The following is a 24,998-nucleotide window of genomic DNA, read 5'->3' on the forward strand; positions in this document are numbered from 1 at the left end:
TTTCACCTCTTGCTCTTTTTGAACCTACCACCTGCTGGTCATGGTTTAATCCCTTGCAGTTCTTGTATCAGAAATGGTGAATACTTGTATTCTATGACACTGATACATTTATAGGCCCCTGCCAGCTACCTCTTCCACAGAACAATGGATCCTGTTTCATTTATACTCTCTTCACATGGAAGTTACTCCACTCTTTCAAGCAGCCTTTTGGCTCTCTTCCATGCCTTTTTCTGACTTTGCAATAGCCTGTGTGACAGGAAGAGAGAACTGCACTTATTTTTCAAGACATGAGTGCAATATTGGGTTAGACACAGGTGTAGTAACATGGCCTGCTCTCTCTCTTTCCAAATTGTTATGGTGTGATGGTTATATACTTCTTAAGAATTAAAATCAATGCAAGTATTAACTAAATTTTTTAGTTGGACTCATGCAATTAATCATCAGGACTTTGAAGTCCTGACTTAATGGGATTTCAGTGGTTCACAGGCTGGCTCTGGTCACAGTCAGCACAAGCTGGGTACACCTGGGGATTACAGAACCAACATGGTGCACAGAGAGGGGCTGAGCAAGCAGTGATTGCCTTGCCAGATGCTGCAGGTGCACAGCTGTGAACATGGCTGTGTTGCTGCTGCGGTGAGGGACAAATGCATGTGATTTCCAAGGGGAGCACATCCATAGCAGTGCTTGGCTGGCTGGGCCACACAAACTCTCAGGTGGCTCTGTGACTGCTGCACTCAGTTTTGGACCCTAGGCCTGGGAGCTCTGGCACCTCCATCGTGCCCTCCTCCGCTGTCACTCGGACAGGACAGGTATATTTCTCTGATGTGTGGTGGGTCACCCGCAACCTGTGGTTTTGCTGCATGCCTACTGGCCCCAAAGCTCTTCCTGCAGAGCACTGGGAGGAGAAGCGGGTAAGATGAGAGTTTAGGGATTTGTTCTGTGATGGTAACAACCAAGTCTGACACACCACATTGACACAGGACACCTTCCTTCTCTCCTTTCTCACCAGGAGCTTTGCCCAGTGCTTCCCATCCTGTCTTCTCGTGGCCAGGGCAGAAACTGCCTTTCCTGCTCCTCCAGCCCCTCAGCAAGAGTGGATTCACCTCTGAGCCATCATGGGCAAGATGGACAACACCTCTGTGGAGCTGAGCTCTCCCTCTGAGGTGAAGCAGGCAGCCCTGGAGGAGCCAGAGCCCATCAGCTCTGAGGTCGTGAGCACCAAGAAGAAGAAGAAGGAGATCCCAGACAGAGGTTCCTGGAAGGGGAAATTTGACTTCTTGCTGTCCTGTGTGGGCTATGCTATCGGTCTGGGCAACGTCTGGCGCTTCCCTTATCTCTGTGGCAAAAATGGAGGAGGTGAGAGAAATGCACAATGAGCAGCCTTGTACCTGAGCAGGTTTTGGCTTGGTGTGGGTCTGGGCAAATGGGTCGTTCTCCAGCTGAGAGCTCTCCCACATGATGGGAGTTATTAAGTTGTCCAGAGACAAGTTTCCATGATCTGTGGGCTTTACTAGCAAGTGCAGGCTGGGAAGAAGCAGTCCAAAGAAATATAACAAGCAGTTTGAGTTCTGTCATGCTTGTGAAGTTCAAATTTACTACAAAAAACCCCAAAACCAGGCATGTGCGACCTCATTTACTTACAGGGAGGGCTATGCACAAATAGGCACCCAGTTGGATTCTGGGCACCTCCAGAGAAACCAGTTTGCACCTGTTAAAGGTTGGGTTCTCCTCAGTCTAGGGTATTCTCAAGGAAATTCTCCCTGCTCAGCTACAGAATTTCTGCACATCTTGGACCAACTCAGAAAACACACTTCTGTGCCTCAGCTCCCCTCTCAAATGGTGCTCTTTCTTCTGCCTTGTCAGGAGATGCTTTTGTGGAGGGGAGTACAGGCAGGTGTCAGTAGAGCAGAGGCTCTTTCTTCTCACTCCATGCTGAGCTCTCCCATTGCTTGTGCCTGTTACTAAAACAGCCTTCCTTCTCCCCTTTGAAGAGCTGCTCACTTCCTTGAACCATTTTACAGACTTCCCACACAAGTCCAAACCCATTTTCCTCACCTTTAAATCTGTATATATCATTTTAGTTTTCCCTGCTAGTCTTCCCACATTGCTCTTTGCTTCCCTCTTAGCTCCTCCTGGCCCGGAGTCCCCATCCCAAGTGCCACACTCATTCATGCTGCTCCGAGGGTCTCTTCTCATGTTGCTTCTCCATGTCTTAATTTTCCTTTTACCTTTGGCTCTCATAACTTCTCATATCACCAGCCCATTTCTGCTGTTGCAGGCAGCAGGATGTTGCAGGATGTTCTTTTTCTCCAACCCTGGAAAAGAGGAGAAGGGTCTTGTTCCCTGAAGCAATGTGCATTTACTTCATGGCATTTAAGGCTATCTAGGCCCTTTCTCTGAATCATGGAGTGAATCCTAGCAGGAGATCAGAAAGTTAGCAATTTGGACAAGAAGATTTCTAACTGATTATGCTGTTTTCATGGAATTGTAGAATCACAGGATGATCAGGGTTGGAAAGGACCTAAAAGATCAGCCAGTTCCAAACCCACTGCCAAGGGCAGGAACTCCTTCCACTAGGTTGCTCAAAGCCACATCCAACCTGGCCATGAACACTTTCAGGGATGGGGCATCCACAGCTTCTTTGAGTTTTGTGGAGAGGTGGAAATGTGCAGGTGAAGCTGACTGAGGTTTGTGGGAACATCCAGGCCTGCCCAGGGGAGGTTTTGTGGGAACATCCAGGCCTGTGCCACCAGTGCAGGTCTGTCATCTTTGTGTGGCCACACTCTGTCTGCTAGCTCTCCTCCCAGAACATTTCCCCGTGGCTGGGTCCAGCACTGGTTGTTAGCCCTGTGCTTGCTGTGTCATCCCAAGTCTCTCACAGCTCTGTGCTGCCTGTGACTGTCTCCTCACACATAGAGGTGGAGATGACAGTGATGTAATTAGATGAGGGGTGTAGTGAAGCTAAACTCCTACATATAAAGTCAGAGGGTGCTGTGGAGGTGCGGAGCGCTATTTTTAGCACTAGCACTGGGCTCTCTCTGCCCTGACAGCCATGACAGGGCACGCAGAGGGAGCAGCCAGCTGTGAGCAGACAGATGCAATGCAGGAATTGGTTCCTGCTCCCAGCACCCTGCCGCTCCGTGCTGTTCATGGCAGCCTGGATGGCTCCATTCCCGGCCCCTGCCGCTCCGTGCTGTTCATGGCAGCCTGGATGGCTCCATCCCCGGGCCCTGACGCTCCGTGCCGTTCATGGCAGCCTGGACGGCTCCTTCCCATGCCCTGCCGCTCCGTGCCGTTCATGGCAGCCTGGATGGCTCCTTCCCATGCCCTGCCGCTCCGTGCCGTTCATGGCAGCCTGGATGGCTCCTTCCCCGGGCCCTGCCGCTCCCGCAGCCGGCAGCACCAAGGAGGGAGCGCTGCCTGAGCCGGAGCTGACGCACGGGAGCATCACCGGGACTCGGCTCCCTCGCAAGCGGGCGGGCACGGCCTCGGCTCAGCCTCCGCGGAGCGCCGCAGACCGTGGGTGGAACGCTAATTTTAGCGTCCCGCATGTGCCCTGCTCAGAGCGCGGCCGTGTGGGCTGCTTCCATTACGCACAGGCAAATTGAACTGAATGGAAATATTGTCGTCTCACTTACCGCTGTCGCATTGCATCGGCTCACGGCTGGCTTGCTCGGCGCGGGGAGCCCCGGGCGCGGCAGCACAGCGCTCGGCCCGGCCGCTGCGGGGAGCAGGCTTCACCCAAAGTGATGCCCGGGCTCCCTGCTGGCCCTGCACGCAGCTGGATGTGCCCAGCTGTGCCTCCAGCCTCTACACCGATCTCTAACCCTCTACCGTCCCTTTGATCTCAACAGAATTGTACCAGACTCCAAATTCACTCTAAATGCAGCTCAGTACATGCTAAAAATTGCCTGTGAGATCCTAAGCTTGAATAACTTGAGAGAAAAACAATCCTTTAAATAAGCATCCTCCACTCCTCATTTGCACACTGAGACTCAAAACAACACAGTGTAACAGCTTGTAATGCTCAGTTTTTGATTCGTGGGCAGTGTTCCCTGTTTTAAGGATTAATTGTTGTTCTCTGCTGTGCAGCATTAGGAGCAGGCAGATTTGGGGATGCACAGTGAGCATCCCCAAATCTGCACCAGGCACTATTGATCCTTCCTTGCCTCCAAGGGTCAGTGCTCTGAGCAGGACCAGCGTCATCACCTCTGACACCCATGGATCTGGAGACAAGCTGGCACTTTGACAAGGTCACATACAACCATATTTTGTACTGGTCTGCAAAATTTAGATAAAAATTCCAGAACTGATTTCTCATCTGGCTGTACAGGACCTGGGGATATTATCCATGCCTGCTTGGGGACCTGGCCCTCCAGACTGGCAGTGGCATTGCCAACAGCCCTCAGCTCAAGGGGGTGGTCTGGTTTGTAGATTTTCCACTATTCTTGAGAATCAAGCCAGGATAAGACACTTGCGTCCAAAAGTTTGTTTGTTTGTTTGTTTTTAGGTTTTTTTCCCCAACAGTCTAATAAGATCTTTCACCTACAAGCCTTCCTGACCTGCTGTAGATGAGAAGTGCAGGATCATCAGAGCTGCAGCCAAATTTCATTAATTGCTTGCACAGAAGCGAGGAGGAGACTTGCACTGCTGCTAAGCTCAGCCTCCAAACTGCACAGCAGCAGGGTGGCAGCAGCCCTGGAGCAGACCCTGGCTTCCCACAGGGCTCTCAGGGGCTGGACCTTGCAGGCTGTGGTGTCTGGTGAGCACACAGGGGAGAGAGGCTGCTGAGCAGGCACAGCGATGCCCAGAGCTGTTCTCTGCTGTGCACCAGGCTGCTGGTGAAGCCAAGAGCCTGTGCTTCCATGCCAGCTTGTGATTCAGGTTCATGGTCACTGAGCTGCTGGCACAGAGAGTGTTTTCTGCCCACCACCCACTGCCAGCTCCTCTTGCACGCTGCCTCCCATGGACTCTCATGCCGAGTGCTGGCACCTGCCTCTCCCAGCTGGGTTCAGCTCCCTGCTTGGCAGGCAGATGTCCCCAGCTGGGTGTCCCCTGAGCCAGCATCCCTGGCTGTGCCTGGCTGCTTCCCTGCCCTCAGAGAGCAGCTGCTGGAGCCTGGCTCTGCTGGGTGCAAGCTGGGCCACAGCTCTGCAGAGTGGCTTTGCTCACTGGCTCCGTGTTTGCTTCCCTACAATTATCTGGAGAGGAAGACTCAGACTGACAGCTCAGCCCTAAGGCTGGTGCAGGAATCAGTGCTGTCCTGAGCACAGCCAGCCACTTCTGGGCAAACTGAGTGTCCTCCCTCTGTCCCCTGTGAGCATCTTCTGCAAAGGTTTGTCCTCCTCAGAAATGATGGCCTATTCCATGAGAAGGATAAAACTGGGCTTTGTCCCACATCTTAGAAGTCAGGATGACCTGAACTTGTACAGCCTTCCAATCACCCAGCAAGGCTCTCCTATTCTAATTGCTCTTCTAAAAACTGGGTGCCAGTAATATCTCTAGTGAATGAGTGTTCTACCTCCTTTCTAGTGATGAGATAATTTCCATAGAGCCATGGGGAAGAATAATATTTTCACTAGGAATTTTAAGGTAAAACCAAAACACAGGTGGGGTGGTATAGAGCACTGTTACAAGAGCCAATACAGTTTTGGTCACAGATTTTTTAAAAGACTGAAGCAGCTATAAACAAAGAAAGCATGGCCAGTGCCAGATATTCCAGTGCACTATTCCCTCAAGAGGAAGAAGAAGAAGAAGAAGAAGAAGAAGAAGAATTGAAAGCTTCTGCAGGTAAGACAGAAAGCATCAACAAGTTACCAATGTCAGTGTCCAAGCTTTTGGGGTTGTTGTCAGATTGGGTTTAGCATTGCCTGAGCAGCTAACCAAGTGAGCCTGGCATTGCACAGCTAGTGATGCCAGTGTATTTGTACACATGGTACACACATACCCACAGTGATAAGGGAAAGGAGCTGTGACCTCAGTGGGAGACTCACCAAACACATCAACTCCAGCTGCAAGCTGTCACCTCTGGGAGAGGCTGCTCCTCATCACATGGGTGCTGCAGAGCAAGGAACTGCAGCTGGAGGCATTTCCTTCTTGATCAAAGGAGGAACTGCCTGATAACATTGCTCCTTCTTTCAGGGGCCTTCCTCATCCCCTATTTCCTGACACTGGTGTTTGCTGGGATTCCTCTCTTCCTGCTGGAAACTGCTCTGGGCCAATATACTTCTATTGGTGGACTAGGAGTCTGGAGATTAGCACCCATGTTCAAAGGTACTGTGCTGTATGTTTGTGACAGAAATGGCACATCACTAGAGGCAAAACCCCACTAATGGTTTGAAGGAAAATCAGCAAATTCCTGGGGGCTGGAATGGGGTGGCAGGTGGGGGGGGGGGAGGTTTGTGGATTCCCCTCTGTCTTTATCAAATTGTGCTTGACCTCTGTCTGCAGTCACTAACATCACTGTGCTCTGTTCAAGCAGTCCTGTGTGATGACAAGGGACTTTATGGGACAAGGGACTGTGACAGAGGGGCTCCGGTTGCAGAAGACCCTTTGTTTTCTCAACATATGCTTACTTTAATTGTATGGGAATGCAACCTGTTGCCATGCTTGAAGTGACTGTTTTCTAGAAGTCAGTGGTGATTTAGAAATGCCTTGGATGTGGGAAAGTGACAAGATCCTGTTTTCATGGAGAACTGTCCATAGAGTTTGGGTAGCACACTGAAAGCATTGTTCCCCCAGTGGAAATGGGTGGCTGAGAGACATAAGGGAATGAGCCTCCCATGCTGACCAGCTCATTCTGCAGCTACAGCACACTCTGTGTTGATGAGCTGGTTCCTTTTTTTTGGTTTTCAAAAAAAACCTTGCTGTGGTGCCCATGAACTCCCTTGGGTACTGGAGACCTGGATTTGTGGAAACCCAGGGCACCAGGAATATTTCTCTGTCTGCTCTGGGATGCCCTGACCCCCAGGGCAGCACTGACTCTGACCCTCATTCATGGAGAAAGTTTCCTGGACTTCAAGATAGACTGGAATCCACTAAAGTGTGAAACAGATTATAGAAAGTAGTGTAGATGTATCACTTGGTGAGAAATTTAGGTTTTGGGAGTTTTAGTGTGTTGTGGATGGAAGCAAGATGGAGGGCACAGGGTGTCATCCAGGGTTTCCTTTTTATTCTTCTTCTTCCTTCTTCTCCATGGGTTTGGGTGGCATTTTGTACTTGGGCAGAAAAGTCCCCATTGTGGGTTCTTTGGGATCAGTTATTGGGTTAAAAGGGAAAATAATCCAGGTGTCAGTTCTTAATTGGATAGTTTGGTCTTAAAAGACCTTGTAACCAGAGACTGTTGGCCATTTTGTGCCTTGTTGCCAAACTCACAGCAGTGAGACTGTTTTACTGATAAGAAATAATCAACACCTGAGTCCAAACATGAACTATTGTCTCAAGTACCTTCAATCCAGACCCAGAGAAACCAATGCCTGGTATCCCCCCATGGATTGATGCTGCTCTCTGCCTTCATTTGCAGGTGTGGGACTGGCAGCCATGGTTCTGTCCTTCTGGCTGAACATCTACTACATTGTCATCATTGCCTGGGCTCTCTACTATCTCTTCAACTCCTTCACTTCGGTGAGTCCTGGGCGTGTCTGCAGCGTGGCTTTGGCTGTGCTCTGGGTCCTCACTCCCACCTATGGGCAGTGGTTTGTTCATGACCCACAGCAGTCAGTAGCTGCTTGCCATTTGTGCAAAGAGCCCTTGTCAGCATCATGTTACACCCTTCCTGAAGAGGTTCATCAGCCCTGGAGGCAGTTTTGTGGTGCTGATGGGTGGTGGTGCTTGTTCTCTGGGGATGATGGTCCTATCCCCTCTACAGGAACTGTTCCTCACTCACTTCAGTCTTTAAAACTCAGCCTGTGTTTCTGTTTTATTTCTAGTGCTGCTCGAATCTGAGCTGCACATTTCCAGAACTGGTTTTGTCAGGCTTTGTTACATCATGGTCTCATTTCTCAGGACTTGCTCCTTATCTTAATTAGTTCTTGTTCACTCCTCTCTTGATAAATGATCTCCAAGGCATTTTTTTTTTTCTGCTGGGAAAATGATTCAGAAAGTATTTAGACATCTGCTGGTGACTGCCCCTCAGTGTGTGCTTTGGTGTTATAATTTGTAGTGGGTTCCTCTTCCATAGCAAGGCCTTCTACCATACAAGGTTAGACTCACACCCCATATTAACTTCTTGGTAGCTGAATTATTTATTTCAACCCAGAAACTGGTAAGAGTTTCCTTAATGTAAGTCTCTGAGCAACCTGAAGCCTTAAAGAAATCAACTCCATGGTTCAAATGGGATCTTTATAAATTTCACTTAGATATAACCCTGAAATGCTATTGTGGACACTGTACATCCAGTTTTCCTTTTTGTTCCAGCAAAACTTTCAAGCATCTATCAAGACTTTTGCTGAATCATTTCATTTGGCATTCTCAATTGTGTTTCTACCACCAACACCACGTATCACTGTAGGATCCTGGATCTAGAACACATTTATTGCTGTGGGTGATTAGATGCACCCTCAGGGGCTCCTAAATAAACAGAGGTCTTCTCCAAAGTAACCCATCCCAACTCCACCCTGGGCAGGATGTTTCTCAGGATAAGGCTTTGGCACCTTCAGGTGTTACAGACCCAGGTGGGGACAGTGCTTGTATGTGCATAGGCAGATACAGATATTTGGCTCAAAACCTTTTCTTTTACCAGAGAGAATTCCAAATTCCCAAAAGGACCCGAGGTGCAAATGAAAAAGCCAGGCTAATGTCTGTCCCCTGTGCCTCCTAAATTTAACTAAGAGTATTTTGAACTATAATAAGAGCGTAGCCTGCCTTCTGCAGTTCCTGTCTCCTAAAATTTAGAGGAAATGGAGCAGCAACAAACTGCCCCCAGCCTGCTCCTCCTTGTGAGAGCTGTGCAGCTTCTCTAACATGCAGAATTGAAGAGCTGCTGTGCAGCACTGCTCAGCCACTGCCTTTTCTTCAGTGCAGTTAGCAAGTCCTCATGAAATCACCACTGAGGGCGGTGCAGTGGTCTGGGTGGCCACTGGAATGTCACCTCCACCCTTGCAATAGTCACCATTCTGGCAGGATACCATGTTTGAAGGTATCATCTGCTGGAGTGAACTGATTTAGATGGAGCAGTGAAGGCAGCACTTAAAGGCACTCATGGCACAAGGCACTTAAAATACATATAATATTTTTAAAGAGCATGGCTGTCATACTCTCTGAAAAAAATCACCCAGGGTTTTTCTCCTGGGAAGCTGAAAGGCAGTGAGAGAGGCCTCAGAGAAAAGGAAAACAACTCTTATCTCATTTGCTTCTCCTGTGTTGTGCTCATGTGGAATGTGTTTGGAGATTGTTTACCCACAGGTGATTGTTTCACTGGATTCTGGTGTGAGTTGTTTTCACTCTTTGGCCAATCAGTGCCAAACTGTGTTGGGACTCTGGAAAGAGTCTCAAGTTTTCATTATTATTTTTTTAGCATTCAGTAAGTATCTTTTCTGTATTCTTTAGTATAGTATAGTATTCTTTAATATAATATAGTATAATAAAGTAATAAATTAGCCTTCTGATAAGATGGAGTCAGATACATCATTCTCTTCCCTCGTCAGTGGATCTGCTTTTACAGTAAAGAGGTCTACATTCCTGGAGGAATAGGGATGGATACAAACATCTTCTTAAAGCTTTGTTGAACTGGAGCCTCAGGTCTTATCTGCAGAAGGAAATCCCCCAGAATAGCTGCTCTGCATTTGTCTACACACACTGTGCTTGGGAAAAGAGCTAGCTGCTCATGGAGACATATCTGAGCTGCTTTCCTTGGGCTGGCTCAGCCGTGGCACTGCATGGCCTGGGTGAGTTGTCCTGCATGCTCAGACAGCCCCTGGCACTGCTGCTTCACTGCCTGCAGTGCCAGAGCTGACTGCAGTAACTCTGTAGTGTTATGCTGCTGTCTCACTGCTACCCACAGTGTAAACCTCTCCCAGGAATCCCTTTGTGCTGCTTATAATCAGGGCAGTGGACAGCATCAAACAGCTACTGTCCTGGACAATTTACTCCTGTGCTTGTGTTATAAAAGTCTGTTTGTGTAGACAACCAGTTGCCTCCATTCTCAGGGCCATGTTGCTTTTTAAGCATTGAAGTTGGTGTAAATTAAACATAAGAAACAAATCCCTGCTTATTTTTTGTGCAATAAATTCCAGCCACTTGTTGAGTGAAGCTAGCAAAAAGCTGTAATGATTATAAACACAGTATCCCTTGATAGTATTTTAATTTGTAGGTATTAATTATCGACAGTTAATTGGAAGTGGCTTTCTATGTGGGGAATTTTATTGGAGCTACAGTATTGCCCTAATCATATAATGATATTCTTTTCCCCAAAAATCCTTTTACAATTTATCATATTTTTGAAAATTGTTCCAGTATTTTAGCTACAAGGGCATGCCCATCCAGTGGAGCTGCCCATTATCTTCGCAAAAAAAAATATTAAGGGGCTTCAGTTTAGAAGAAGGCAGATTTCACCTGGGAGATATCCCATGAATGGTGACCCTGGTGTCCTTGTTCTGGTGCAGGAGCTGCCATGGCAGAGCTGTGGGAACGCCTGGAACACCGAGCGCTGCTTCTCCAACTACTCCCTGAACGACACCACCAACCTCACCAGCGCCGTCACCGAGTTCTGGGAGTACGTCCCCAGCTGCCCACACCAGGTTTCTCCCTCCCTGTGGTCACTGTGCCTGCCCACCAGGGCCGTGGCTGTGCCTGTGGGCTCTGCTCCTTGGGCAGCCATGGCAGAAGGGCGTTACAGCCATGGTGGGCATGGGGTGCCCTGTGCAGATGCACGTCAGATGGACCTGCCTGCAAACAGTCTCTCCACCTCTTCTTCACCTCCCTTTGTCCTATAACAATGATCCTCAGTTCCCTCTAGGGATTTGTGGGTTCTCACACCTGTCTGCACCTGGCCTTTCCCCCTCCCAGCCACTCTGGGAGCGCCAAATTCCTCAGCCCTTGGTTGTTAGACTTCGTCCTGACAGTGTCTCCCACCCTTAGGAGGAACATGCACCAGATGTCCGGAGGCCTGGGGGAGCCTGGTGCTGTCCGCTGGCCCCTGGCTGGCACGCTGGCCCTGGCCTGGCTGCTGGTCTACTTCTCCATCTGGAAGGGTGTGGAGTGGACAGGCAAGGTACAGTGTGAGGGCTGGGTCTTTTGGTGCTGCCTCTCATTGCTGTGCCATCAAAATGTCCTCCAGACTCAATTTTATTTAAGTGTCTATAACTAAGGTTACGGTGTTTAGAGGCAAAATCACAATAGATGCTATTAAATTCCTGACATTTACCTTTCATGGCTGTGAAAATTGCTATGATGTTTATGGTAATTTTCATTCTAAGTGTAGAGAATAGCTCTTGCCTGTAGGGTCATGGGTCTGAGCATGCATTCTTTTTGGGAAGAGGCATTTTCAGAAATTACTTATATTTCCCACTTTGGGACAGCCCTTTGAGAGAGCAAAGCTTCTTGTGGCTTCCCACTTCTGACAATCACAGTCTCTTAAATTGCCTCTGGTGGAAAAAAATCTCCCCATCTCCTTTGACAATTTCCCTGCTGCCCTTTTGATATTGGTGGGAGACGTTCAGATGAGAAGCCCGTTGTTATTCCCTGTGCAGTGTTCCAGGCTAGCACAGCAGAAAGGTAATTGCTTTGTTTAGTGAAACAGCAGCACTGAGATGCTGGGATGTGTTATTTAGAGCACAGCATGGTGCAGCCAGACACTATTATGAAAGGAATAATCTAGAGGAGAGATCAGAAAGAAGCACTTCAGGGGTAGGTCACCTAAGCTGCTAACTTCCCCAGTGGCTCTCAAACAGGCTTTAGCTACACAGCCACAGCAAAGCCCTGGTGATTACTGGTGTGGGCTCTGTGATGAGGGATGGCACATACCCATAAGATACTGAAACAGCGCTGAAAAGAAAGCAGTGGAATCAAGACAACTTGTTTTGCTTCATGCACTGGTCTAGAGAAACACCAGCTTTAGCTCTGCAAAATAAGGATATGATGACTTAAGGGGATTACTTCTGTGGGCTAAAATTATCCCTGTGCAAGTCCCTTGTCTTTGGGCATTTCATCCAGACTTCAGCATGCTACTTTTGTGATTAGTGTGTCCTTGTGTATCATTGGCAGGGAGAAACCTCAAACAGCCAGAAACGTTACTAGCATGGGAAGGGGGGACAGAAAATGCAAGGAAAAGCTGCTGAAATTGGCTGTGCTTGGGAGCCTGTCCCCCTCACAGGAGAACATGCCAGACTCAATGTCACCATGGGCAGGAAAGGTCTGGTGGGCTGATGTCTTCTCTCCCATGGGGTCTTTTTCAGGTGGTGTATTTCTCAGCCACCTACCCCTACTTCATGCTTTTCATCCTCTTGTTCCGGGGAGTCACGCTGCCAGGAGCCAAGGAGGGGATCCTCTTCTACCTCACACCTGACTTCAGGAAGCTCTCGGACTCTGAGGTTTGTAGCCTAGTGAGGAAAGATCTTATCTCCCAGCTGTCTCTGCTTTAGGCTTCCTCAGGCACTTCCCATGAATATTGTAACTACTTAAAATAACTCTAGATTAACCCTGTACAAGTATTCATCACCCTTGTCCCATAGGGCTGAGACAAAGCTGAGGAAAAGATCCTTCATGGGTGGAAATCTGTGCAGCAGCTCTGCTGTACCAGGCAGAGTTATCCACAGGGTATGGGGAGTCAGAAGTTATCCTGACAAAGGCACCTCCCCTCCAGGCTGGGAATGCCGCATTTCAGTGGCTGTTCTGGTGGTCCCAGAGAAAGGATGATGTGCTGCTGGCATGGGGACCTCACAAGGAGCACAAGCACAGCAGTACACACAGCAGCAGTTTTTGGAAGTGCTTAAGTGATGAGTTAATGTGTTCTTAATGTGTTCTTGGTCACTGACAGCAGAGAGGAGACCCAGCAGGAACAGGGATTCTTGCAAAAATGAAGTTTTACAGGATACACAGACTCTGTGTTTTTCAGCAGCAACACTCCAATGGTTCCAAAGTCACCAGTCATGTGTGAGTGGGGACAGCTGGAGATTTGTCACTTTCCAGTGAGGGTCCCAATGATCCATCTTTCAGGACACTCTCTGTAACCATACTACCAACTGCATTGCCTCTAATGCAGGAAACAGGGTTCTCAAGACCAGAAGAGTTGTGTAAATACTATGCAATTAAGAAACAAGCAGTCTGTCTCTTTTTCTTGAACTTTCTCAGCTTTACCCACTTAAGGCATGGGGACCAGCTTTGCAAGCTGTCCTCTGCAGTTTGCACATGTTATTTCCGTGTTGGAAAATCAAAGACACACTAGTGGAAGAGAAATGGAGGGTGTGAGAGAAGGATGTGGGTCTCTGAGTGGAGCAGCATCCCTTGGGGACACATGTGAGAAAGCAAACACACACACAGACTCAGATAATGCAAGAGACCCTTCTGATGTGCACAGGACACTGTTCAGAAATGCATGACGTTTCCTGCATCTACATCATCCCACTGGAGGGCATGTCTGATGCTGGGCCAGACTGCACTTTGATACACTTGACACATGGGAAGGATGCAGATTCCCTACCTTCCAGTACAGAAAGGGCCCTACAGAAAAGCCCTGGAGAGGGACTTTGGACAAGGCCATGTAGTGATAGGACAATAATTGGTTTTAACTGAAAGAGAATACCTTCAGATTAGATGTTAGTAAGAAACTCTTGACTGGGCCCTACTAGCAGGGTTCCCTCAGGTCCTGGCCACCCCAGTGGGCTGGACGTCCAAGCACTCAGCTCCACAGTCTGCACCCAGCCCCCTGTACATCCAAGCACTCAGCTCCACAGTCTGCACCCAGCCCCCTGTACATCCAAGCACTCAGCTCCACAGTCTGCACCCAGCCCCCTGTACATCCAAGCACTCAGCTCCACAGTCTGCACCCAGCCCCCTGTACATCCAAGCACTCAGCTCCACAGTCTGCACCCAGTCCTCCTGCAAACCCTGCACTGTGCTGCTGCAGGACATGCACCTGCAGCATGGAGTCCCCTTCTGCTGCATTCCTCTTCTGGCTCCTTCTCTGCAGGTCTGGATGGATGCAGCCACTCAGATCTTCTTCTCCTATGGCCTGGGGCTCGGCTCCCTCATTGCTCTGGGCAGCTACAACACTTTCCACAACAACGTCTACAGGTCAGTGGGTTTTCTCCACCCTCCTGTGTGGCTGGGACTCCTCATGGGTGAGGCAGGGGGTAGTGGTGAGCCTGCCTGATCTCTGCTGTCCCCTTGCTGGCACCATGCAGCCATGGGGACACACTGTGATCTCTTCAGAGGGGCTCCCTGCCTACAGGACACTCAGTGTGTCACCTGTGCTACCTGTCCAAGGCACGGGACCAGCTATCCACAGGGCCTGGTCTTTTGTTTACCCCACCCTCTGCTCTTGGTGGGACCTGCAGGTGGGGTTTTTTTTCTCTTTCTCTCTTCCAGAGACTCCATTATTGTCTGTTGTATAAACTCCACCACAAGCATATTTGCAGGGTTTGTTATTTTCTCTATCATTGGCTTCATGTCACACATCACGAAGAAGTCAGTGTCAGAGCTGGCCTCCTCAGGTAAGCAGAAACCCAGGTTCAAATGCAACAGCACCTGTGAGAACCATTTGTGTGGGCTGTTCTTGTTCTTTCCTGACTAGGTGTGCTGAAGTTTTATTTTGCTGTAGTGAAATATTTAGGCCATTTGCTTTCTGAAACCTTTTTATGGAGAATAGATACTACCTATGTTTTCAGAAGATGTGATCAAAATTTGGAGTCTCTTTTGCATGCAAGATCTTGAGACTGTGATCTCAGAATAATGTTTTAACCAAGATAGGACTGTGTCTTTCTGCACGAAGACATATTTTGAAATTGCTGTCTTTCCAGAGAAAGCTTTTATCTCAAGAAGCAGCCTTTTGTGATGGGGAGAAAAAAAAAAGCACCAGGAAAATTATAACCAGCTCTGAATATCAGTTTATTTTTCTAGCACAGTGCTCCAGCTCCATTTGGTTGCAATAATTTGATTACTTGTTTGCAGGAGTTGTTTCTCCAATCCTGTCCCCTCATCTTGCCCCCATGCCTCCCACCAAGCTGGTGTGTCACAGCCACAAAGGAACAGGTGTTCCTAGCTCCTATATAAAAACCCCTGAATCCTTGGCTGTAATTTTTGTCTCTCTATTCAACTGTGGCACTTATCTCAGACTTGCCATCCAATGCTTTGTGAACATGGGCTCATCCCCCTTTTCCCTACTGCAGGCCCTGGACTGGCTTTCCTGGCCTACCCACAGGTTGTCACACAGCTGCCCTTGTCCTCACTCTGGTCAATCCTCTTCTTCTCCATGCTGATGATGCTGGGTCTGGACAGTCAGGTGAGACAACTCAGGGAGAAAGTGGAGGAAGATGCAAAAATGTCTTCAGGTACAATTGTGGTGTCCCCTTCTGCACTTGGGACAGTGCTGAGCTGAGTGGGTTTTTGCTCTCTCAAGGTGTGAAGGCTGTGCTTTCCTGCAGCATTTTGGCATTGCTGTTGATGCCAGCAACAATGCAACCCTGAGCAGAGCTGCAGCTCCCTGGTCTGGTCCATAGGTTAGCAGGAGTAGATCCTGGCAGAAGGAAGGAGTCATGCCTTGGAAAAGGCTGTGCCTGGGTACCCTGACTGCTTTGCCATCTTATCTAGTTTTACAAGATACTCAAGGGGGAAGAAGTTAGATGTAGCAAAAGGTCTCTACCATGCCCCCTCAAAGCCCTCACAAAACAAACAAAAAACCATTATCTCTGCATTTTTACAAGTGGTGATAGGGTTTTTTTCTGATAATTCAGCATAAAAGTAGCTACCCAGTAAAGCAGTGAATTGCAGCATGCCTTCCTTTTGAGTGTATAAAAATCAAAGGTTCCTGCAAAAACCTGCACTTGGTCTGTCATATCTGCCCTTTTCCCTCCATGCTTTTCCCTTGCAGCACAAACCACCAGAACAAAATGGATGTTCTCTTGGATTAAAGGCAGTGTTCATAAACCCAAGCCTACTTCACAATCAAACTCAAACCTATTCCTGAAATGTCACACCTGGTTTCCAGGAAAATGTAATCAACCAAACCTGGTTTCCAATCATGTCACACTCTCATATGCATTTTATAAAGCTCCTGAATACATTACCACAGACATTGTATAGGAAAAAAATTAAAATAATACCTGAATGTTCTGAAAGAAACTACATTTACAGAAAAAAAATTATCTGCATGGATTATTCACTCAGTGCTGGTAAATGGAGACATGACAATAAGCCCTCTAAGCACTCTGTGTGGAATTTATTTGCTGCATTTGCTTCTGAAATACCCCTTGAAATTCTCCACGTCCCTTCTGACAGCCAGTTTCAGAGGGCAGACAGTCTGTTGGGAGGCTCTCATTGCCTGGAGGAAGAGGCTGGGGTGGGGGGAATGAAGCATCAAAAGGAAAACAAGCTTTTAAACAGCACAGCTAAATACATGTGAAGCAGCTTTCTGTCTGCATGCTGGAGCTCTGCCTCATTCAAACACACCAGCAACAGCATGGCAGCTTCTGCATGTAAACCAGTGAGCACAGGCTGCTACAGTGGCTGCAGTTCCACATGCATTTTGGAGCATTCAGTTAAAAAACAAAACAATAAAAAACAACAAAAAAAGGTTTTTCTACGAGCTGATTGCATATCCTTTGTGGCATTTGCAGATGGGGAGCAAGCATTGTGTCCTGCAGGTGCAGCACAGCTCCAGCTGCTCTTGCTGCCTGGCTGCTCCTGTGGGATGAGTGACCTGTGCTGACAGACACCTCCCTCCTGTGCCTTGGTGTTCCCTCTGCTCTGATCCATCCAGGCTTCAGCTCTCTCCCATCCAGAACCTCTTTCATAATACCCTAGTGCTTCCTTTTGACCTAGCAGTTTCCAGGTCAGGCATTTATTGCTCAGGGGAGCTGGCAAGCCTTGTGACTGCCAGCCCTGTGTCTGTCCCATGTGAGGCTGCCTGGCACACGTTGGTCATGAGGATTTCCAGCTGCCAGCAGTGAGACCACTCTTGTGGCTCCCAAGCCCAGATTACTGGTCTCAGCAGCTCGTGTAATGATTAGGCCCCTAAAGAGGAAAAGGAGCAAAAGAGACAAGTGAATGGAAATAAAATGCTTGGGAAAGAAGTAATATCATGAAGAAGAGAAGAATGCATGCTAAAAAATGTGGCTGGAGAAGGTTGGTGGGAAAAGGAAACCTTTTTGGAAAGCAGATTGCAGTGGCAAGAACAGGAGGCACCAGAGCTCAGCTCAATGCCACTCTGAAAGCAGCATGCTTTCATTCAGGTGCCTGCATGTGCAAGCAGCCAAGGTTTGGCCTGTAAGCTGGGAAAAGTGAGCCCCATGCCAAGCACTTGCAGTCCCTGGAGTGGAAAGGTAAACCTCCTCCAGGCTGCATCCCCTGTGAAGTCTGAGGCTGTCATGAGGCAATTTTCAGTAAATGGTATGAAGGCCATTGCCAGTTCCATGGCTAGAAAAAGCAATGTACAATCATTTGTTTCTCCACCTTCTCCATTACACAGGAGCTTAATTTTGATAGGAGACAAAGAGAATTCAACTGAATTTGTAGCCCTGTTCCTCACCACCCATCTCCCTGTCTTTCTTTCTGTGCATTCCCTGATTTTGATCATTCCTCCTGCACCAAAGGGCTGTCAGCTTTACTCTGTCCAATTTTCTAAGGCATCATTTTCTTTGCTCCTTTTCTGCTGGACACCACCCTGTGCCCATGACCAGGGCTTCTCCCCTCCAAACGCATTTGCCTTTCTGGTCTCAGATCCCCTGCCCTGCCATGGCTCTGGCAGTGCCTGCCCATGCATCCATGTGGAAGGAATAGCTTCCAGCAGAGGTTTTTTTAGTCATGCCATCTCTTCAAACTGTGGTGCCAGCTCAGTCCTGACTCTCCCAGACAAGAAGCCAGGTGGGGTGGGGTGAAGCACTCACTGTCAATGGCTTTAAAGGCATCTTAACCCATGCATGAACAGCAAGAGATGCTTTAATGGCATTTGTGTCCAACATAAAAAGCTTAGCTCATTCAAAATTCAAGTGTAAGCAGTGGAGCTTTGATGCTCTGGGAATACTGGCTTTCCACGTGGATATAAAGCCCTGGGCATGCACATCTCCCTTTGCCATGCTCTGCCCACAGAGCAGTGTGCACACAGTCAGCAGTGTGCAAGCTCTTCCACCATCCCTGCCCAGCTACAGGCTGTGGTATTCAATGCCCTCTGAACAGAGAGAAGCTGTGAGAAAAGCAGAGAAGAAGGGAAAACAATTCTTAGCTCTGCTTACTACTCCTATTGTTTTACACACGTAGAATGTGTTAGAGAATTATTTACCTAAAAAATTTAGCAATTAAATTCTACTAAAACTTATTTTGTTTCCTTAGCCAGTCACTCAAAACTGTGTCCTGACTGTCAAGAGACAGTCATGAGTTGTTAGTTAGTAGTAAGTATTTCTTTAGTATTCTTTGTGGTATAGATAGTATAGTATAGCATCTATATTATACTATACTATCTATAATACATCCTATAGTATAGTATAATATCCCTCTTTAATACAGTTATAATGTAATATGGTACAGTTTTAATAAAACAAACATTCAGCATTCCAAAACCATAAAATCAAATACTAGTCATTTCCCTGCATTGGGGTACCTAATTTTGCTATAATAGGCTCAGGCACTCCATTTTTTTTTTCACACACCTTCCCAACCCTCTGCTGCTCTTTTTGATCTATATCTCCACCTTCACTCTAGGGCATTTTCTTCTTCCCAGGGACAGGGAAGTCCCTGGCATCGAGAAGTGATGAAACCACTTTAATTTTCATTGCACTGGCTTGTACATTTGCTCAGCATGACCAGGGAAGCCATTTGCTGCCCTCATAAATTCCCTGGGTTATTGCTAGAGGCAAGATGTGCTCTCTCAGAGAGAGGGTATGTTACCTGTAGTTTCTGGGAGCAAGATACAAAAGTAAATCTCACAATTTATCAAGGGATAGGAGAGAAGAATGCACTTCACAAGGGCAGTCGCAGTCAAACTGCCCTTGTGCCAGAAGGCAGAAGTAGAAGGAAAACTGGAAGGCAACACTCATGGGGATTTTGTTCTGTGTTATGGTGCAGACAACATTATTACACTGTGGCTGGTGCAGCTCTGCTCAAACCATCCAGGGATTTCCACTTCTGGAAAGATGATGTGCTGTGAAGATGGGCTTTTGGTGTGCTACATGCATTTAATGTTGTGTGCTTGAAAAAGTGAAATGCAGTCAAGGACTGGGTAATCAGAGATGTTGTTATTTACATGCACAAAGGACTGGGTAATACAGGTCCTTATTGAGCATTTACATCATTGAACAGCACAAGGGCTGCTGCCACAGGCTGGGAAGAGGAAGAAGAGGAGAGCAATAAAGGTCCTGCACGTGTCCCAGCAGCTGCCAGGCACACAAGTGTGGCACAGGGCCTGGCAGCCTGGGGAGCAGGGCAGTCATGGGGAGGCCCTAGAGAGCTTGTGGGAAGAAAGAGGAGGCTTTGTATGAGAGGCAAAAGGCAGAGATTTAGCTGAGCTATTTGTAAGTATTTAACTTAATATTTACAGTTGGTGCTCCTAGCTCAATCTATATTCAGTGGGGAGAGAGATAAATTTTCAGAAGATGGTTCAGACCAACTTTGTGCAGAGATGACTCTGTCTTTTCTAGAGTCTGCAGAGTCCATAAGGTTCTCAGCATTGAAGTTAAATGTGTGCAGGTTAAGTTACTTATATATATATCCTCAGATATATATATAAAAGTATATATATACAAAAATATAAGTATATATATATACTTATATATATAAAAATATAAGTATATATATACTTATATATATAAATATATATACACAGTTATATATATATCATCAGTGTATGCCTTTTCCCACAGTTCTGCACTGTGGAAGGGTTCATTACAGCCCTGATGGATGAGTACCCTCGAGTCCTAAGAGCCAGGAAGAAGATCTTCATCGCAGTAGTCTGCTTCATCTCTTATCTCATCGGATTCTCCAACATCACCCAGGTACAGATGGCACAGGCTGTGATTGTACCTCCATTCCTGACTCCTTTCTGGCCACTTGGCATGTCACAGCACCAGCAAAGCTTTGGGACAAGTGACAGCATTTCCCCTATTCTGAGTGAAGTGTTTTGCTCATCATTGCTACATCTCAAGTGACTTAGCATGCATCCATAATTTTTACCATCATCCTATTGTCAGTCTGGCCTGTTTTTCTGCTATTTGCAATAAGGACTCAAGCCAACAGAGCCCAAATTTAGGGAATGCTTACTTCAAAGAGTTAAGATAACACAAAGAAAACCTATCTGTTGGGGGCTTGAACCTCTGGAGCTGAAGCTGAGGTTCTTGTGAGGGGAGGTGAGGGCTGAGTGGTCTGGAGACCATTTGTGGAGCTGTGTGGGTTCATGAGGAGGCAAGGCAAAACTCCAGGGAGAGGCAGAGCAGGCTAAATTGACTCCTTCTAAAGCAGAGAAATAGAAGAGATCCCAGTAATTTCTTTTCTCCTCACCTGGGCTATGCCTGAGCAGGCTGGCTAATTGTCTGCAAGAGCGCATCAGTTTTGCTGCTGAGAACCAGACTCCAGTAGAAACATTGCAACAGTGGCTTTACTGTCCAAGGAAATAGGCATTCAACCAACAGACATGGACAGTAGAAATCCAAGCTGCTGGCTGATATTGTTGATCATAATCTATAACTGAACTCCTTGACCCTGTTTTTGTCTTTTCAGGGTGGCATTTATGTCTTCAAGCTGTTTGATTACTACTCAGCCAGTGGCATGTGTCTTCTTTTTCTTGTCTTCTTTGAGACCATCTCAATTTCTTGGTGTTATGGTAAGCACAAAACACCTTGCTCCTTTGTTTTCTCTGTGGGCATGGTGACTTACTGAAAAAGCCAAAACCAGTGAAGACAATGACAACTTTGCAGCCAAAAATGGCTTAGATTGATAGCTTCAGAAAATCAGGAATGGAAGGGTGTAATCTCACTTCTCCAGGCCCTCACAAAACCTCAGCACAAGAGGACATCAGGAACATGGAAGCTGTTAGCATGAGTTTGTGTCCCACTGCTCCATCCCTTCCAGCTGATTCTTCTCATGCCACTCTGTCACCCTCTTGCTGTGCCTGGCCTGTGCTCTGCCAGGAGAAGAGGTGAATACCATGGTGCAGAGATGGGGTTTTCTTTCAATACTCATTTCTTCTTCTAGGTGTGAACAGGTTTTACAGGAACATTGAAGAAATGATTGGCTACAAGCCTTGCATCTGGTGGAAGATCTGCTGGGCTTTCTTCACCCCTCTTGTCTGCCTGGTAAGACCTGGGGAATCCTCTGTGCAGGAGTGGGTCTAGAAAGGTCTCTAGATGGGCAGTAGGGAAACATTCTATTCTCAACCCAGTGCAGGTCTGGTACAAGGGGGTCCCAGGCAGACTGGAGATAAGTAAAATGATACAGAAGCCTCTTTCATTCTGCCTGCTGGAAATCACCCATTAAAGTTCTAGATGATTGCTTTTAATCTAAATGAGGCCATCAGTTCTTTTTTCCTTTTTTTTTTTTTTTTTTTTTTTTTTTTTTGAGATGTAAGATGATAGGCAAAATAATGTGATGTTTTAAAAAGCTATTATCAGTTCTGGCTTTCAGCTACTCCAGCTTCAGCCTCTGGCAGGCTTATGAGAACAAAAGCTATGACGAAATGCAGGATAGCTGACTGCAGAGCAGTTTGGCCTGTGCAGGTTCCTGCCCTCCCAGCAGAAGCAGTGCAGGGAGTGGTGTGATATGAAGACTGATACCAGCTGTGAGGATCCTGTTTGCTTGCATAGGAGCTGCTGTGGAGGCACTGCTTGTCTGAGTAGTCTAGGGAAGAAGGAAATATGGAGTGTTCTAATTCCAGCTTTTTGGAAAGCTTAGGTTATCTTATCCAGCTCAGGATAAGAAGAAATGATATGAAATGACCAGTTGGTGGGCTGAAAGAACCAGACTAATGAAAAGAGCTGTTGGGAGCTAAGAAGGTAATGAAGGAAGGAATGGTGGGACCCTGATTTTGCACTTTCCCCTGCAATGACTGGTGTTCTTTTCTAGGGTGTGTTCCTCTTTAGTGTGGTGGAAATGACCCCTCTGACTCTGGGCAAATACGTCTACCCCGTGTGGGGCCAAGGCATCGGGTGGCTCATGGCCCTGTCCTCCATGTTTCTGATTCCAGGGTACATGCTCTACTCCTTCTTCACCTCAACAGGGACCCTCCGGCAGGTAGGAACAGCTTCACCTCCCTCTGCCCAGGGTGAGCTCCTCCCTGAACTGAACCTGGACCAAGCAGAGCCTGGTCCTGCTCTGACAGAGTGATCAGAGTGCACCAGGTTGGTGCTGCAGGAGCTCTGTGCACCATCTCCCCCAGGAGAGAGGGAGGGCTCAGATCAGCCTCAGTGCACTGAACATCTCTTGAGTATCTCTTTGGCATGGAGTACTGGAGCAATGGAAGAGTTTGGGAAGAAATCCTTGAGGTTTCTTGACCCAGAGAAATCCCAGCTCCTGAGGATTCCTGGCTATGAGCATTTTTACTTGGCACTCCTCAGCAGGGAATCAGCACCTCCAAGCCTGAATCCTGAAATGTCTCAGGCATTCTGCTAGCCGCAGAAACAAGCCCAGGGGTGCTTCATGGGTGCTTTGTCATGTACCTTTCAGAGAACACTCAGTGACTGAGGCATTAGGAAGCAAGAAAGACCTGCAATACCCACCACCTTAGTCTTGTTTAAAACATTTTCTTTAGTAATTTGAGCAGGATTTTTTAAAGCAGTGAATCATGAGTCTCCATGTCATACCCAGTACTTATTGTTAAGATTTTATGTACAGTGTTGACATTCAGTCTAGAGAGCACTGTGCCCCAAATCCCTGGCTCAGTGCTTACAGTTGAAAGAAACCACACCAGGAGTGTTGATTTATGGCTTTCCCAGCCCAGCTGGAACAGCAACCAGAAGCCATCTAAATCACATGAGTTTATTTTAGGAATGCTGTATTTTTAACAAACTTTGACTCAAAGAAGTTGTGGCTGGAATTACTGGCCTGAGGTCAACTTCAGGTTCTCTACCTGAGGTGAAGTCGCAGGTGGATTTGAGTTTTCTTCCTCCCAGCATTCCATTTGGATGGGCTCTGATGTGGGTGAACTGGGTGGATTAGGGATCTCAGATCTGCTTTCAGTTTCTGGTTTCTCATCTGAAGCTGGGTTTAGGTACTTGTCCTTCCTGCAGGACTCAAGCCAGGGTGTTATGTCAAGCCACTTCATTGATTTGGGGTTGAAGGCCGACTGAATTCCAACTGTAGGTCCTTTCTCAGACATTTACAGGGCTCCTTATTCACTCATCATTTAAGCTGGGAAAGGAGGGAAGGGAAGCCTGAAAGTACAGGTATGGGTTCAACCCTTTGCCTAGTCCTAATCCTGTTTCACTGGAGATGCAGAAAGCACACTGCAGCATCTGGGGGAGCCCAAACTGCTCTGGGACCTCAACTCCTCCTGACCAAAGGCTTGTGCCAGTTATATCCATAGTCCTTCCAAAGTGCTGTGTATTCCTGTGCTGCCCCAGGGCCTTGGAGGGAAGCTCTTGAGTGTGTTTCCACCCCTCCCCTCAGCATCTTGTACAAACCATCAGCACCAGTAAGCAGCATGAGTGGCTGATGTGCACCCTCCCTGTCTGACTCTCGACAAACATCACGAGACCCAGACCCCCTCTCACTCATTCATAGACCTAGGAGTGAGCAGCAGATGGCAGCAGGAAGAAAGTAGGCTAATCTGTGTATGCATGTGTTGATATCAGAGAGACAGAGAGAATTTTTGGCCTCTTATATACACAGATCCTGGATTAATTTGTAATAGAGCTGGAGCTGGAGGGAAATTAGATGCCAATCCTGAATAAAGTGGTTTTGACAGACAGGAAAGATTACAAGTCATTTTGATCCTACTGAGCCTGAATGTTAAAGGGGAAAAAATACAATGAATGGCAGAAGCAGTTCAGTGAACATTTCAGGGAATTTACCCAGAAGCAGGCACTTTAGTGGTATTGGAGGGTAGGAGTTTGTTCCCCTTTACTGGAAAGAGGTTCTACTTCTCTTAGTGATGTCTGTTCAGGTCAGGCTTAATCCTCCTCTGCATTCTCTTCTGCAGTGCACAGCACCAGTCCCTCCCTGACTGGCAAAAGTGATTCATTCTTTTTCATCACTCCTCATGCTCAGTCCACATGCGTCCAGTAATGATTGGCCCCTCCATATTTTCATGGGTTCTTGCTTCACTTTACTCGACTCTCTAATTTCCATTTGATCAGCTCAGGGTGGCAGGAGTTGCTGCTGTGCAAAGGTTTGTGCAGGTGGATGTTCTGATCAGCATCAAAGGCGCAAACTCTAACCTTGTTAACCTGCTGTAGTTACTTAGTAATGCTCTGTAATCAACCCTAATTGAAAAATAGGTCTGCTCTGGAGCCTGTGGCATTGCAGCTCTCTCTTTTTCCTTTGGTAAGGAAAGGTAACAGTTTGCTTCTTATCAGGATGTTTCAGATAAAAGGAGGAGCTGCTGTGCTCTGTGCAGCATCCAAGGAAAGGTGACTCTCAGAGGCTTTTGGGGTACTATCAAACGCTGCTGGAAGAGTCACTGCATGCACCACCCCCTTGCCCTGCAATCAGGGTCACCTCTGAGCCATGTGGCGAGGATCCCAACCCTCACTGCTGCCATGCATGCCCTGGCTGTCCCAGCTCTGGCTGACACAGTCTCTCCTTTCATTCCTGGGCAGCGTTTGCAGCAGATGACCCAGCCCAGGCCAGAGGGGCACGCTCACAACAACGGCCTCCAGCCCAAGACATCCTTGAACGGGAAGATCTCGGACGCCGCCGTGTAG

At 47.5% G+C, this 24,998-nt stretch overlaps 1 protein-coding gene across 1 annotated transcript; it reads left to right on the forward strand.

Annotated features, from left to right (window-relative positions):
* Positions 1–1,115: 1,115 nt before the first annotated feature.
* On the forward strand, positions 1,116–24,998 carry LOC131082206 (sodium- and chloride-dependent GABA transporter 1-like). The gene is made up of 14 exons (XM_058021876.1): positions 1,116–1,356; positions 6,142–6,273; positions 7,523–7,623; positions 10,602–10,711; positions 11,077–11,209; positions 12,393–12,527; positions 14,126–14,229; positions 14,524–14,648; positions 15,324–15,436; positions 20,007–20,138; positions 20,860–20,962; positions 21,334–21,434; positions 22,201–22,368; positions 24,894–24,998. Exons 1-14 carry the CDS (start codon positions 1,116–1,118, stop codon positions 24,996–24,998), a joined length of 1,803 nt encoding a protein of 600 aa, XP_057877859.1.

This window comes from Melospiza georgiana, chromosome 4, assembly GCF_028018845.1.
Source record: "Melospiza georgiana isolate bMelGeo1 chromosome 4, bMelGeo1.pri, whole genome shotgun sequence".
Classification (NCBI taxonomy): Eukaryota; Metazoa; Chordata; class Aves; order Passeriformes; family Passerellidae; genus Melospiza; species Melospiza georgiana.

Coding starts and splice junctions, on each gene's coding strand:
- LOC131082206 (XM_058021876.1), top strand. CDS start 1,116: ATGGGCAAGATGGACAACACCTCTGTGGAGCTGAGCTCTCCCTCTGAG. Junction 1,357..6,141: donor CTGTGGCAAAAATGGAGGAG/GTGAGAGAAATG, acceptor TCCTTCTTTCAG/GGGCCTTCCTCATCCCCTAT. Junction 7,624..10,601: donor TCTTCAACTCCTTCACTTCG/GTGAGTCCTGGG, acceptor GTTCTGGTGCAG/GAGCTGCCATGGCAGAGCTG.